Consider the following 11,598-nt stretch of genomic DNA (forward strand, 5'->3'; position numbering starts at 1 on the left):
TAGTCCGCTGTTTACCTTAGCCTGTACATGACTGTTTACTCTGGAGGAGGCTGTAAAACTTTGTGAAAGGAGTCCAATACAGGTCAGTGAGTCAGTGAAGCTCACGTCTGACAAATCATAGCAATACTGAATGAGTTGTTGAGAATATGCTGAACTTTATTGTTGATAAGCACTGCTGCTTTTGCTACTGTTAGCTGCTGTTAGCTGGCATTAGGGAAACTTTCTTTGAATGGGATCTAACATTGTTGGAGTCACACATTTAGTGAATAAAATCTCATATGATGTGACAAAGAAACTAAACTGTTTATCAGAGAGAAAGTGGGATTTTTAAGACACCTAAGTCGGAGCTTAGCTGTCATAGGGTTAGCTTATAACCAGTTGTTGTTTATCTGGCTCATTGTCAGAGAGAGACGGGATGGTCGCATGTCTAATATAATGACAGTAAGTACCTGCAAAAACATCAGCAATAAATCATCTTGTTTATGCATGTTTTGAGTTGAGGCTTGAGGTAAGGAGAAAGACATTTTATCCATATGTCAATCACACTGTCTCTTCCCTCCACATTTTCACATTTTATTTACACAAGAAACAAATGCTTGTGTGAAGAAGGCTTTTGTATTCTGCTCAGCCAGAGTAGAAAAGCACTATATAGTTCCATTCATCATTACCTTGTCTAAGAGAGCTCAGACTGTGTTTAACCTTCAAAGGTTGTTAGAAATGTACAAGCATATACATTATTTTTGTGCACATTTCAATAATTTGCTGCCCCCACTTTTCATTTTCCTAGCAAAATATAAAGACATGGCAGATAGCGCAGGACTTTTACACAGAACTGTACATTCTCATACAAACTGGACGTTGATGTTCATTTCCAGTTTGACTGTTTGTGTGTGTGTGGTCTGCATTTCTCATGATCCAGATTAGAGTGGGGCATATTCTATGGAGTCAGTGTAGCATTTTTGGGAACTTGCGACAAATTTATAATTCAGTTATTGCTGCTGTTATTTTTGTCTTATTTTCCCTGTAAAATATATATATATATATATTTTTTCCAAATCACTGTAGTGATATTATATTATTTTTGTTGATATTTTTGATAATAGAACATGAATATGTACATCAATAGTTTCTTGATAGATGTTTGTAATTTCACTTCTTTCAAACGATTGCTGATGATCTTCTGATCCTGCAAAGATCAGGTGTGATACAGTAATAATACACAGAAATTCAAACTGGACTCCACCAGTGTACACTGTGTATTTATGCTACAGTGATGATAATGGAGGGGGGTTGTGCTAGTTGTGGCCAAGCAGCCAAGTGTCAGGCACAATCTCATCTTTGAGATGTTTGCAGAAAGCAGAACATCACCCATTAATCACTGCGGTAGCATAAACTCTCTGATCTTTCCCGATTCACACTGCTGGATTACTTGAAACTCGTGAAGTATGTTAGATCCACACAGGAAGCTGTGGTGAGACACTTCAATTTGTGAGACTCCATTTATTTTGAATCATTCAAATTTCCACAAGCTGTTCTGATAGTGTGAAAATATTAACAAACACGCGACAAATCATTCATGAGCACTCGCATGTGCATTGCGTGTCCCCACGACCGCTTGAGGTAACACACAGTCCCTGTTGTCCCGGCTTTAACAGGAGCACACTCGTAGCCGCTGGAAGGTATTATGCACACCATTCCTCACAGTCTGTAAATTCACACAGCATCAACATACGCAAGCCCCACATATCCCAGGCAAAGCTCTAAAATCCTTTAGGAGTCGTTTTTTTTCCACGTTGGAAACCAACCACCAGGCTCTAACTGAGGCAGCTAAACACTGCCCCCTATTGTCAGGCAATCAAAAGCCTTTCGTTGCCCAAGGAGTGATGACGTTGGTTATGGTATTTAATCAATTATCATTGCTTTCCACTGTCTTCATTTTCTTTTTCAGCAACTCGTTTTTACCCCCCAAAAAAACAAAAACCCAACAACAAACAAACTCACAAATCATTGTTGACATCAAAGAGGGGTGATTTGGCATTACTGCAATATCTGCTGCAACCTGATGACAATTAAATCAGTTACTCTCATCACAGCCTAATGATTAGAAACCAGAAGCCACTCAATCAGCAAACTCTTACAGTTGTGTGCACATATTGATAATATAGTCAAATTCTTAAATGTGTTATCTGTGTGACAGATAATTTATTGGCCTCGTCTTCACATCCTTCACGCTGGTTGCTCGTCACACAGAAACTAATTTTCTTGGCACTTGTAGGAGTAAACGTTTCTTGTTTAAGACAACCCGGTCTCTGTGAAGCCAACATTCCAGGAGCCGTGTTTTTTTCATTCTTGTTCAGTCTCGTGGCGCGCCAGTGCGGGAGGTAATGTGGTCCCACAGGGGCCGTGGAAGTGGAACCTGGAGAGAAAAAAAGAATTATCTACAGAGTGCAATGACATTAAAGAGTGTGTGATTGTGCAAAAGTAAATGACACGTGCTTGAAGCGCATGGTGGCGGGAGTGTTTTCCATGTTGAACTCGGCCACAGGGACGCCTCTGACTGCCACCTGAGGAGCAAACATGGCTGCAGGATACACGACGGATGAAGTACCGACCTGCAAAACGAGATACCCAGGAAACAGAGACAAAGGTTCTGCTGATTACTACAGCGAGAGAAACTAGAGTGCCAAAAAGGCTGCTGTCAATTAAGCAGGCCACAATTACATTCTGTAATAAAATGTAACTTTTAAAATTTGAATATCCTGCCAACATCGCAAAAAAAAAAAAAAAAAAAGCAGCTTTTTGTGTTGCTGAGGTAGGTTTACTTTTCCTCTACAGGTGTGAAGCTCTGCTGTAGCTGGAAAGATGCAGTGTGGAATCTCTGGTCCTATAGCATCCTCTATAAATTCTCTACCTGTCCTGTGACTACACACACACACACACACACACACACAAACACACGTACCACGAGGCAGAGGTCACAGCTGTCCAACACTTTCTCTGCACGGGTGAGGATGTCAGCATCCAGAGTCTCTCCAAACCAAACCACAGCTGGTCTAAGGAGACCGTGACAGCCTGTCTGCTCACACCTGAAATACACACACACACACACACACACACACACACACACACACACACACACACACTTTGTCAAAACAAATAAATTCATTTGAAAAGAATTGTGTGTTAAAAGAGAGAGCGTGAGTGTGTTTTACCTGGGCAAATTCTGGACTGGGATCTCGGCATCTCGTGTGTCTGGGTCCGGAGCTCTGAGGAGACAATTAGGTTGCCTTTGAGATGTTAGTTGCCACTACCAAGTGAACCACTTCTAAATGCACCTAATATTTCTCAGACATAGTCAGACGCAGGGCTACAGGTGTAACTGTTATTCACTTGAAAAAACTAGTTCCAGCAAGTTAAAAAAAAAAAAAAAAAAAAAACACACACAAAACTCTCAACAGACTTTGGAGAAAAAAATTGGGGCTATAACCTTTATTTCAAAGAAATAATTTTTTTAGGCAAAGATAAAGAAATGAAGAGTCTATGCTCAGTTTTTACTTCATATTCTTACTGAATATTGCTAAAGTAGCTTTGTGTGACTCATAATTTGTCTTTGGTGACCTGCCTTTATCCTGTCTTCCTCCCACCACCCCAACTAGTCATGGCAGATTCCTGCTCCTCACTGAGTCTGGTTCTGCCACAAGTTTCTTCCTGTTAAAAGGGAGTTATTTCCTTCCCACTGTTGCTAAGTGAGACAATGGTTATTGTACGTTTGGTGACTGTTGTTGTCATTTAAATGGTAAATGGACTGATTCTTATATACCGATTCTACTCTTCCAGACATCCCACATTCAATCATTTACACCCATTCACATAAGCACTTTCTCCTATGCTTTTAGCGCTTACTAGATAACGTTCACACACATTCACACTCCGATGGATGCATCAGAGAGCAATTTGGGGTTAGTATCTTGCCCAAGGATATTTGACATCATTGAACGACCAACCTTCCCGATCAGTAGATGGCCTACTCTACCTCCTGAGCTACAGCCACACCCCCATTTGGCATTATATAAATAAAACTGAACGGAACCTGAGCCGCAGGTACACTGACTTTCATGTATAGCACTGCCCTCACAGATGTACTGCATTAAAGACTCAAAGACCTACAGTGATTGCACCACAGAGACTGTGGCCATGGAAGTGCTTAAAAAAATAATAAATTATGAAAAAAATAGCTTCATAATCAATAATTATTTAATAGCTTGTCATTTTATCTGCAAGGTCACAAAACCAACACCAACAGCCAACTCAGAGGCAACTCCTCCACACAAGGAGTCAGCTGGGAAGGACACGGGCAAGACACCTGCCAACACTATCAAAGAGGAGGTGGCATGTTACAAAAGCAGCACTCTGGTGGAGGATAAACCACTGGTACGGTGGAGAAGCACTACGTGTAAATACCCTCACACTGCCATGATGGCAAGATGCTATCCCACTGTGCCTAGCACCTCACTTCATAGTGAGAGGGAGTTCTCCACAGCAGGGGACAGTGACATTATGAGCTTTGTACTTTATTGTGAGTGGTCTTTTTTTTTACTTGTTTAGAATGCAGACAAAGGTATTATAACTTACTTTGGTTATACTGCATTTCACAAAATCATTTTTTTTGTTTATGTTATTTCAGGGGTAAAAGCTCTTTAAGGTTTCTGTAAAATCCACTTTAAATTTGTTTGGTGTTGTGTTTAGTTGTGCCTAGTGCCAACGTGGGACAGTTTCCAATTTCGTTGTACTATCGTACTAGGCATGACTGTGCAATGACGATAAAGAGTTATCTTATCTTATCTTAAATTCATTTTTTTTTTATCAAAAGCAAAGTTATATTTTGATGATAAGAAAAAGTGACCTGCTCCATGATTAAAATCCATGATCTGATTAGAAGCAGGAGTTCTGTGATCTGTTACACCCCTGCTTCTAATCAGATCACTTTTTCTTTCTGGAGGAGTTGCCTCTGAGTTGGCTGCTTACAACAATTAAGAATGAGTATCTTGGAGACCTGCACGCAAACCTTTTTGAGGCGAGTGTAAACCGCTCTTCCCCCTTGTCCGAATAGAAACGCATAAGCAAAGAGAGACACTCGCAGGACCATAAAGTACGCTTAAGCCTCCCTTATTTTCCACAGTGGCTACAGTTTCATTTTTTCACCATTATACTGATATATAATTGAAATCCTGGTTAAACTTAACAACCTCATACACTTGTGCCTTCTTCCATGTGAATCTGTCTGACTGTTCTTTGTCTATTTTTTAGGATGCATGTGACCCAAGTGATTGCAGGGCTGTGTCGTTGATGTCGTTGGATGAGTGGTTCTGATATGTTGGCTTAAAGCTGGTTGCTTGTTATGAGCGTTTCCGTGAGCATTAAAGCATTCCACAGCCTCTTAATCTTAGTGGGATTTGTTGTTTATTTGATTTAGATTTAAGTTTTCAGATATTAGCTTTTTGTGATTTTTTTTATGCTGTAAAAATACAACTTTTATCCTTGTCAAACTGTGCTGGCATTTCCTTTAGATTCGACTACAGAAATGTGGACAAATTATGTGTTTTTGCAGCAGGCTGCTAGCAGCAAAGTGCCCAAAGATACAAATTAAACTTGTTTATGTGTAGACACAACACAGGTTCATCCCTTGAGTTAGCCATTTTTTATGCTCGAATGATTAAAAGGTCAGTGTTAAGTGTCTTAACAAACAAAACATTCCTCTGAAATTGGTCAAGTACATGAACTGGACTGAAAATGACAGAAAGACCTCCAGAAAGCCCGGAGAAGTATTTCTCAAGAGCAGTTTATAAAGTTACAAGAAAGTCTGGCTCCTTGGATACAAAATGTGAAGAAATAAGGGCGGCTCAAAAATTTCTGACGATATTTTATAAAACAATTTTCATACTTTTGACTAGAAAGACATCGCAACTCAAAATGATATTTTCAGTTCTTTTTTTTTTTTCATTGACCATTTGCAGTGCTGTAATAAAGCACACCGGGATGTCGCCACACCTGGAGCAGTAGCAATAGGAAAGAAAATTAAATTAATCAGAATCGCTAACAGCACAGTCAGTACAGATACGTTTCAACATGACACGATCGGTTCTGCTATTCATTCTGAATTTCAGCGCGTGACTTCATCCACTCTGCAGCTGAGACTGAATTCACCACAGGAATATTTGTCAGCTATCAACATCGTCCATTTTAAATGTCAGGTAAGTGGCACGGTGGCTTCTAAAGTGACATTTGATTTGTGTCACATATTTTCCTTTTTCACCGTGTCATCAGGCGTTATTTAGCTCACTGACATTTGACTGACTGAAACAGCCCGCTTTCTCTGGCATTTGGGGCGCAAATGACTGCGATCGATATCTCTTATAACACATTTTCATACTGTTGGCGAAAAACAGTCCAATATAACCAAACCGCACTGGATGACGCTCTTACCCTTTGCCCTCGAGGGCAGCGCAAATAGGGCTCTTGTAGTTGGCTGCTTCATGGCCACAGGTCATGCAACGTGTTTTAAACAGACTTCCTGTATTTCCACAAAAAAAAACAACACATACAAAATATGAACCAACAATTATCATACAGAAAAGTTTGTTTGCCTGCATCAGACATCTTTACTTACCGTGGATCTCCAAGATGTTTTTGGATCCAGCTCGGTGGTGGAGCTCATCGATGTTCTGCGTGATGACGGTGACCTTGCGCCCTTGTTTGCTCAGACGCTCCTCACACTCAGCGATGGCCAGGTGAGCGGGATTGGGATCTTTTGTGAGCATGACCTCACGCCGGTAGTGGTAGAACTCCCAAACACGTGAGGGATTTCTGGCAAAGGCCTCAGGCGAGGCCAGTTCCTAACAGTTTTAAATTGTGCAATTAGATTTTTATCATGCTTGCAGTGTTTTATGCCATATCGAAAAAATATGACCTAAGATTCTCTCTGAAATATTTTTAAAGCGAATATTTTTAAAAACTCAAAACAAAGCAGGAGAGTTGGTTGTACTGGACCAACAGCTGTAGGTGCTCACCTGTGCTTCCCACTTTCTCCAGTAGCCTCCCGCTCCTCTGAAAGTAGGAACTCCACTCTCCGCACTCACCCCTGCTCCAGTGATGATGGCAATATTCTTGGCTTTGGAGAAAATCTCCCTGAATGCTGCCAGATCTGGACATAAACACAGCGAGGCGGTGAAATGCTACAACAGTTTTTGCTAACAGATTTGTGGCAGAGACTGTAAATAATCAATTTTACCTGAGCTTGGTCTAGCCATGGCTTTTCTGCCCCCAGGTTTTCTCAAGTGGGCAAATAAAACAGCTCTGCAGGTAAACTGGCGCACAATCATCAGGTTATTGCAACTGGGGACGAAAGACAAGACCCTGTCACTATTTATAGCTGACTCTATGGCTTTATATCTGATACTCCTTCCACTAGCAAGCCAAAGTTTAACAAATTGAGTTTGTTAAAACAAACATATGAAAGTTTTTGTCTCGCGCAGCAGACATTATTTTGTGCTCCAGTCTAATGGATTTATTGATCAATCTTGAAATGCCTTTGAAACAAAGGTACTGTTAAAGTGACGCCTTGTCTGGGTCAGTCCATAGAAACTATTGACTCGCTTGATTAAAAGGTTACTATTTATTATCAAAGACAAACATAGAAATTTGTATTTCATAGCATACATGTGTCAAGTCTTACAAAGCTCATTTACCCATACTCTTAGCTATCAACGCATTTACTCTGTTCACTGTAATCACTCGATCTACCACACAACCACAGTAACCGTATAATTAAAAAACATTTCCCCTGTGTTATTTGACCATCATGCTAAACAGAGTAGATTATAGAAGGAATATTTAGCAAAAAATGCTGTAAGGCAAAGTGTAAACTCACCACCATCTGTGTACTTTTTCCTCATACCACACTATTTACTCTTAGTGATGTCACTTCAAGAAACATGCGCAGTATTTTTGGTGCAGACGTGCTGTTACCATGGAAGTAATTATGGCCAAATATAAATGATGTTACGTTAACAGAAACATTTTCCTTTATGGACACCATCACTGCATTTTAAGGTAGAATTATCTGTGCTACCAAAAAAAGTGTGACATTGACATAGAATATGAGCGCTAAGAAATGATATCCGAAAATCCATATATTTAATGTTATTTTACTTATAATAATAAACTAAGAAATGTACTTGTTTTTAGTCACTGTAAACTGTATAAAATACACATGCATTATGAATATGTTTATACTGCCCGTGTAAACTAAAACGTTTGTCGTCTGTGGTGTCACACTGTCTCGTTTTTATTGGTTGAGCATTAGTTGTATCTGAACCATTTTTCACTGCTGTCACTTTTGTTAGCTGAAAGGTCATTGTAGCTTTACTTAAGTCAAAGGTCATGTTTATCACAACACAAACATGCACCTTCTGCTTCCTTAACACTGTTCATTATTCACAATACTACTTACTTAGGTTGCGAAACAAATGATACCGTATCGTTTATCCTAACTAACCGATCAAGGTTTATACTCGAGCACAGATTGGTAGCTGACCATGTATGCTAGGTGGCTAAGCTAACGACATAGAAGCTAGCGCTGGTAACCAAGGAAACAACTATTGGCAGCTAGCTTGACATTAGCTTGTGAGGCCAGCATAGCATGTCTTTGTCTGTGTTCGTGGATGAACTGGGTATGTTCGCAACACTAACTACCTGGCAGACCGGAGCTTGGACAATTAGCTGGGGCGTTGAGGAAGTGGGAAGGCGTCTTTTCCTCTACTTCGGCTCAGCAGCTGCACCGGATTGGCTTCGCTGTGAGGACATGAACCTGTCAGGGAACTCAGCGAGGTAAACAGCAACCCATTTAATCCACTTGTCCAGCAGAGGGAGCATTTGTACTACACTCGGTTTTTGCACTGAACGGGTGTTCACACACTGGACAAAGGTATTCGGCTACACTGCCTAATCATTGAATAAAGTTATATAGATTGTATAGATAGTTATATAGAGTAGTCTCCGACCCCTTATTTGCAGTAAGGGAAATTTCTTAATCTAACCAAGACATTTTGTATAATTCCATGCTTCCTGTTTTGCAGGGATAAATGTGACTGTGCCCCAGTGCTCAAAGCAAGGTGCGTAAAGGATGGGTTTAATGTGGTGGAAGTTGACTGGCCCGCACAGAATCTCAGCTTCAACACCATCAAACACCTTTGGGATGACCTGGAACGCCCCCCGGGAGCCAGCCTCAGAGTTTCACCTCACAAATGTTTTTCTGGATAAATGGGCAAAAATTCCCACAGACACATTCCAAAATCCTCTAGAAAGCCTTCCAAGAAAAGGAAAAGCTGTTATAAATGTGACTGGCTAACTCCATATTAATGCATTCATGCATTTACAATGGGATGTGATGAAATCTAAACACAAAAGTGTAATGTGTACCAATTCGAACCAATATTTTTGTTTGTTTGTTTGTTTGTATTTGGCTTCCAGCGATGTTTTACTGTGGGTAGAAAATGCAACCTTTGGTGCTGTACTTCAGTTTATAATCTCCACATTATCAAACATTTAATTCTGCTCAGACCTCTGGCATCAAGAAGGAATTTTAACCCGGAGAACTGCTGCTCTCTGGATGTTTTCTCTTTTTTAAACTGTTTTGTGTAAACACTAGAGATGTTTATGCAGGAAAATCCCAGCAGATCTGCAGTTTCTGAAACACCCAGACCTGCCTGGTGCCAACAATCATGCTGTGTTCAAAGTCAATTCAATCACATTTCTTCCCTATTCTGAACTGTAACAAGTCATCTTGACCCTGTCTATATGCCTAAATGCATTTAGTTAGTGCCATGTGATTGGCTAATGAGATATTTGCATTAACAAGCAACTGAACAGGTGAATCTAACAAAGTGGCTGGTGAGTGTGTACCTCAAAAAATGTGTAGCACGTATAAGTACCACATACTAGAGGCCCTATCAACTGTTATCCTCAGTATGGTCCTGAAACAGAGTGGACTAAGTTACATTCAGTTTGTTGCTTTAAAAGAACTACATTTAAACACCTTATTGTTGGTATAGTGATTGTAAACTCAGTGAATCTGTTTACAGTCATCTCCACTAGAGGTCACCAATGAATTAGTAGAATTATAAGAATATTAATCAGAATCCCAAAGCAGTAATATACAATAATAGTTAACATTATGAATCCTGTGTGATTAAGGATGGATGGATGGATGATGGATGGAACTGCAGTGTTATAGGAGTCAATTAATATCATAACACAAATAAAAAGAGGCAAAGCAGATCAGTTCAATCCCTTCTGCTGAAGTCTCTGTCCATTGTACCACTACTGTATTTTGTAGAGTTAAAAGACTGCTTTATTGGATAATGGTATATTGGTATATCATATACAGTCCATGCTATCCATAATCCAAGCTGACGTAAAAGTTTTATTTATTTTGTCTTTGCTTTTAATGCAAATGCAGCACATTAACTTTTTTTTAACAAACTTGTAGCTTTCATATGTTTAAAAAAATGGCAGCTCTGTAAGTCATTTTCTTTACCTAATGATCCATTTGAAATTTGACTACTTTAACCTATAAAACATAGCAGCCATTATTTAATATTTCATTATTTAGACCTGCAAAAATGTATTTCTTTTATTTATCGATTGGGTAGCATTTACTTACCAGCGCAACTGATCTATGAATCAAGAATTTATCAAGTGTAGTTAAATCTGGTTCCCAAACTATATATTAGCATCTTCAAATGTCTTGTTTTGCCCAAACTTGATTCATTTACAGTTTACAAAAAGTAAAAACTATACAAACAGCATTTTTTTTAATTTTAATTAAAGTGCCTTATTAATATCCTTATTAAAATTTAGATCAATTATGTTGAATTATTCTTTATGTATTTATTTATAATTATTTATTATTTTCAATGTCTGTATTTTATTAAATATGTACAAATAGGGTATGTGTACATGTATTACAAATTCTACTATTTGAAAAGCTGAAACCAGATGGTGTTGTTTTTCTACATCACTGACAAATATTTTTCTATTAAAATTGGTCATTCGAAAAAGCCTGGCTTTGTCAGCATGACAGCAGCCTGTTCAACTTGTGAAATGCCCATAAGGTCTGCTGTATGCTTAGTATAGAGAAACTGTTTCCTTTAATTCTTTCCATCCACCTGCCCAGGGTACACCTTGGACAAGTCACCAGTCTCTCGTAGGTCCAACACGTGGAGATAGATACTCATGCTCACATTCACATCTACTGCCATTTAGAATGACCATACTCGCCAATATAACAGCAATGACTCTTGAAGCACACATTTTGTCTTCAGGAAGCCCATTTTCATATTCTATCACTGGGCCAGCACTGCCTTGTAATAAGGCTCTACCATAAAGAGTGGTTCCATAATTGGACATAGCAGTATCCAAACATTTCTCAGCACTTTATAATTGATGACACATCAATGAGACACACACGAGGATCGTAACAATGGATTTTTCTGTTATGGGAATGTCATTTGCAATCTGTGACCAACGCTGTTGTTGTTG

At 39.3% G+C, this 11,598-nt stretch overlaps 1 protein-coding gene across 3 annotated transcripts; it reads right to left on the minus strand.

The window, feature by feature from the left end:
• Positions 1 to 1,480: 1,480 nt before the first annotated feature.
• sirt5 (sirtuin 5) lies at positions 1,481 to 8,920 on the minus strand. Of its 3 annotated transcripts, none has more exons than XM_031732425.2 (9): positions 8,752 to 8,920; positions 7,289 to 7,392; positions 7,068 to 7,201; positions 6,668 to 6,893; positions 6,484 to 6,571; positions 3,213 to 3,266; positions 2,963 to 3,086; positions 2,497 to 2,612; positions 1,481 to 2,416 (listed from the first exon to the last, which is right to left on the minus strand). In XM_031732425.2, exons 2-9 carry the CDS (start codon positions 7,377 to 7,379, stop codon positions 2,344 to 2,346), a joined length of 906 nt encoding a protein of 301 aa, XP_031588285.1. In that variant the 5' UTR covers positions 7,380 to 7,392; positions 8,752 to 8,920; the 3' UTR covers positions 1,481 to 2,343. The 3 variants fall into 3 exon arrangements, with proteins under 3 accessions (XP_031588285.1, XP_031588287.1, XP_031588286.1); XM_031732427.2 differs by lacking the exon at positions 8,752 to 8,920 and adding an exon at positions 8,510 to 8,735; XM_031732426.2 differs by lacking the exon at positions 8,752 to 8,920 and adding an exon at positions 7,928 to 8,018.
• Between the last annotated feature and the right edge of the window lie 2,678 nt (positions 8,921 to 11,598).

This window comes from Oreochromis aureus, linkage group 17, assembly GCF_013358895.1.
Source record: "Oreochromis aureus strain Israel breed Guangdong linkage group 17, ZZ_aureus, whole genome shotgun sequence".
Taxonomy (NCBI): Eukaryota; Metazoa; Chordata; class Actinopteri; order Cichliformes; family Cichlidae; genus Oreochromis; species Oreochromis aureus.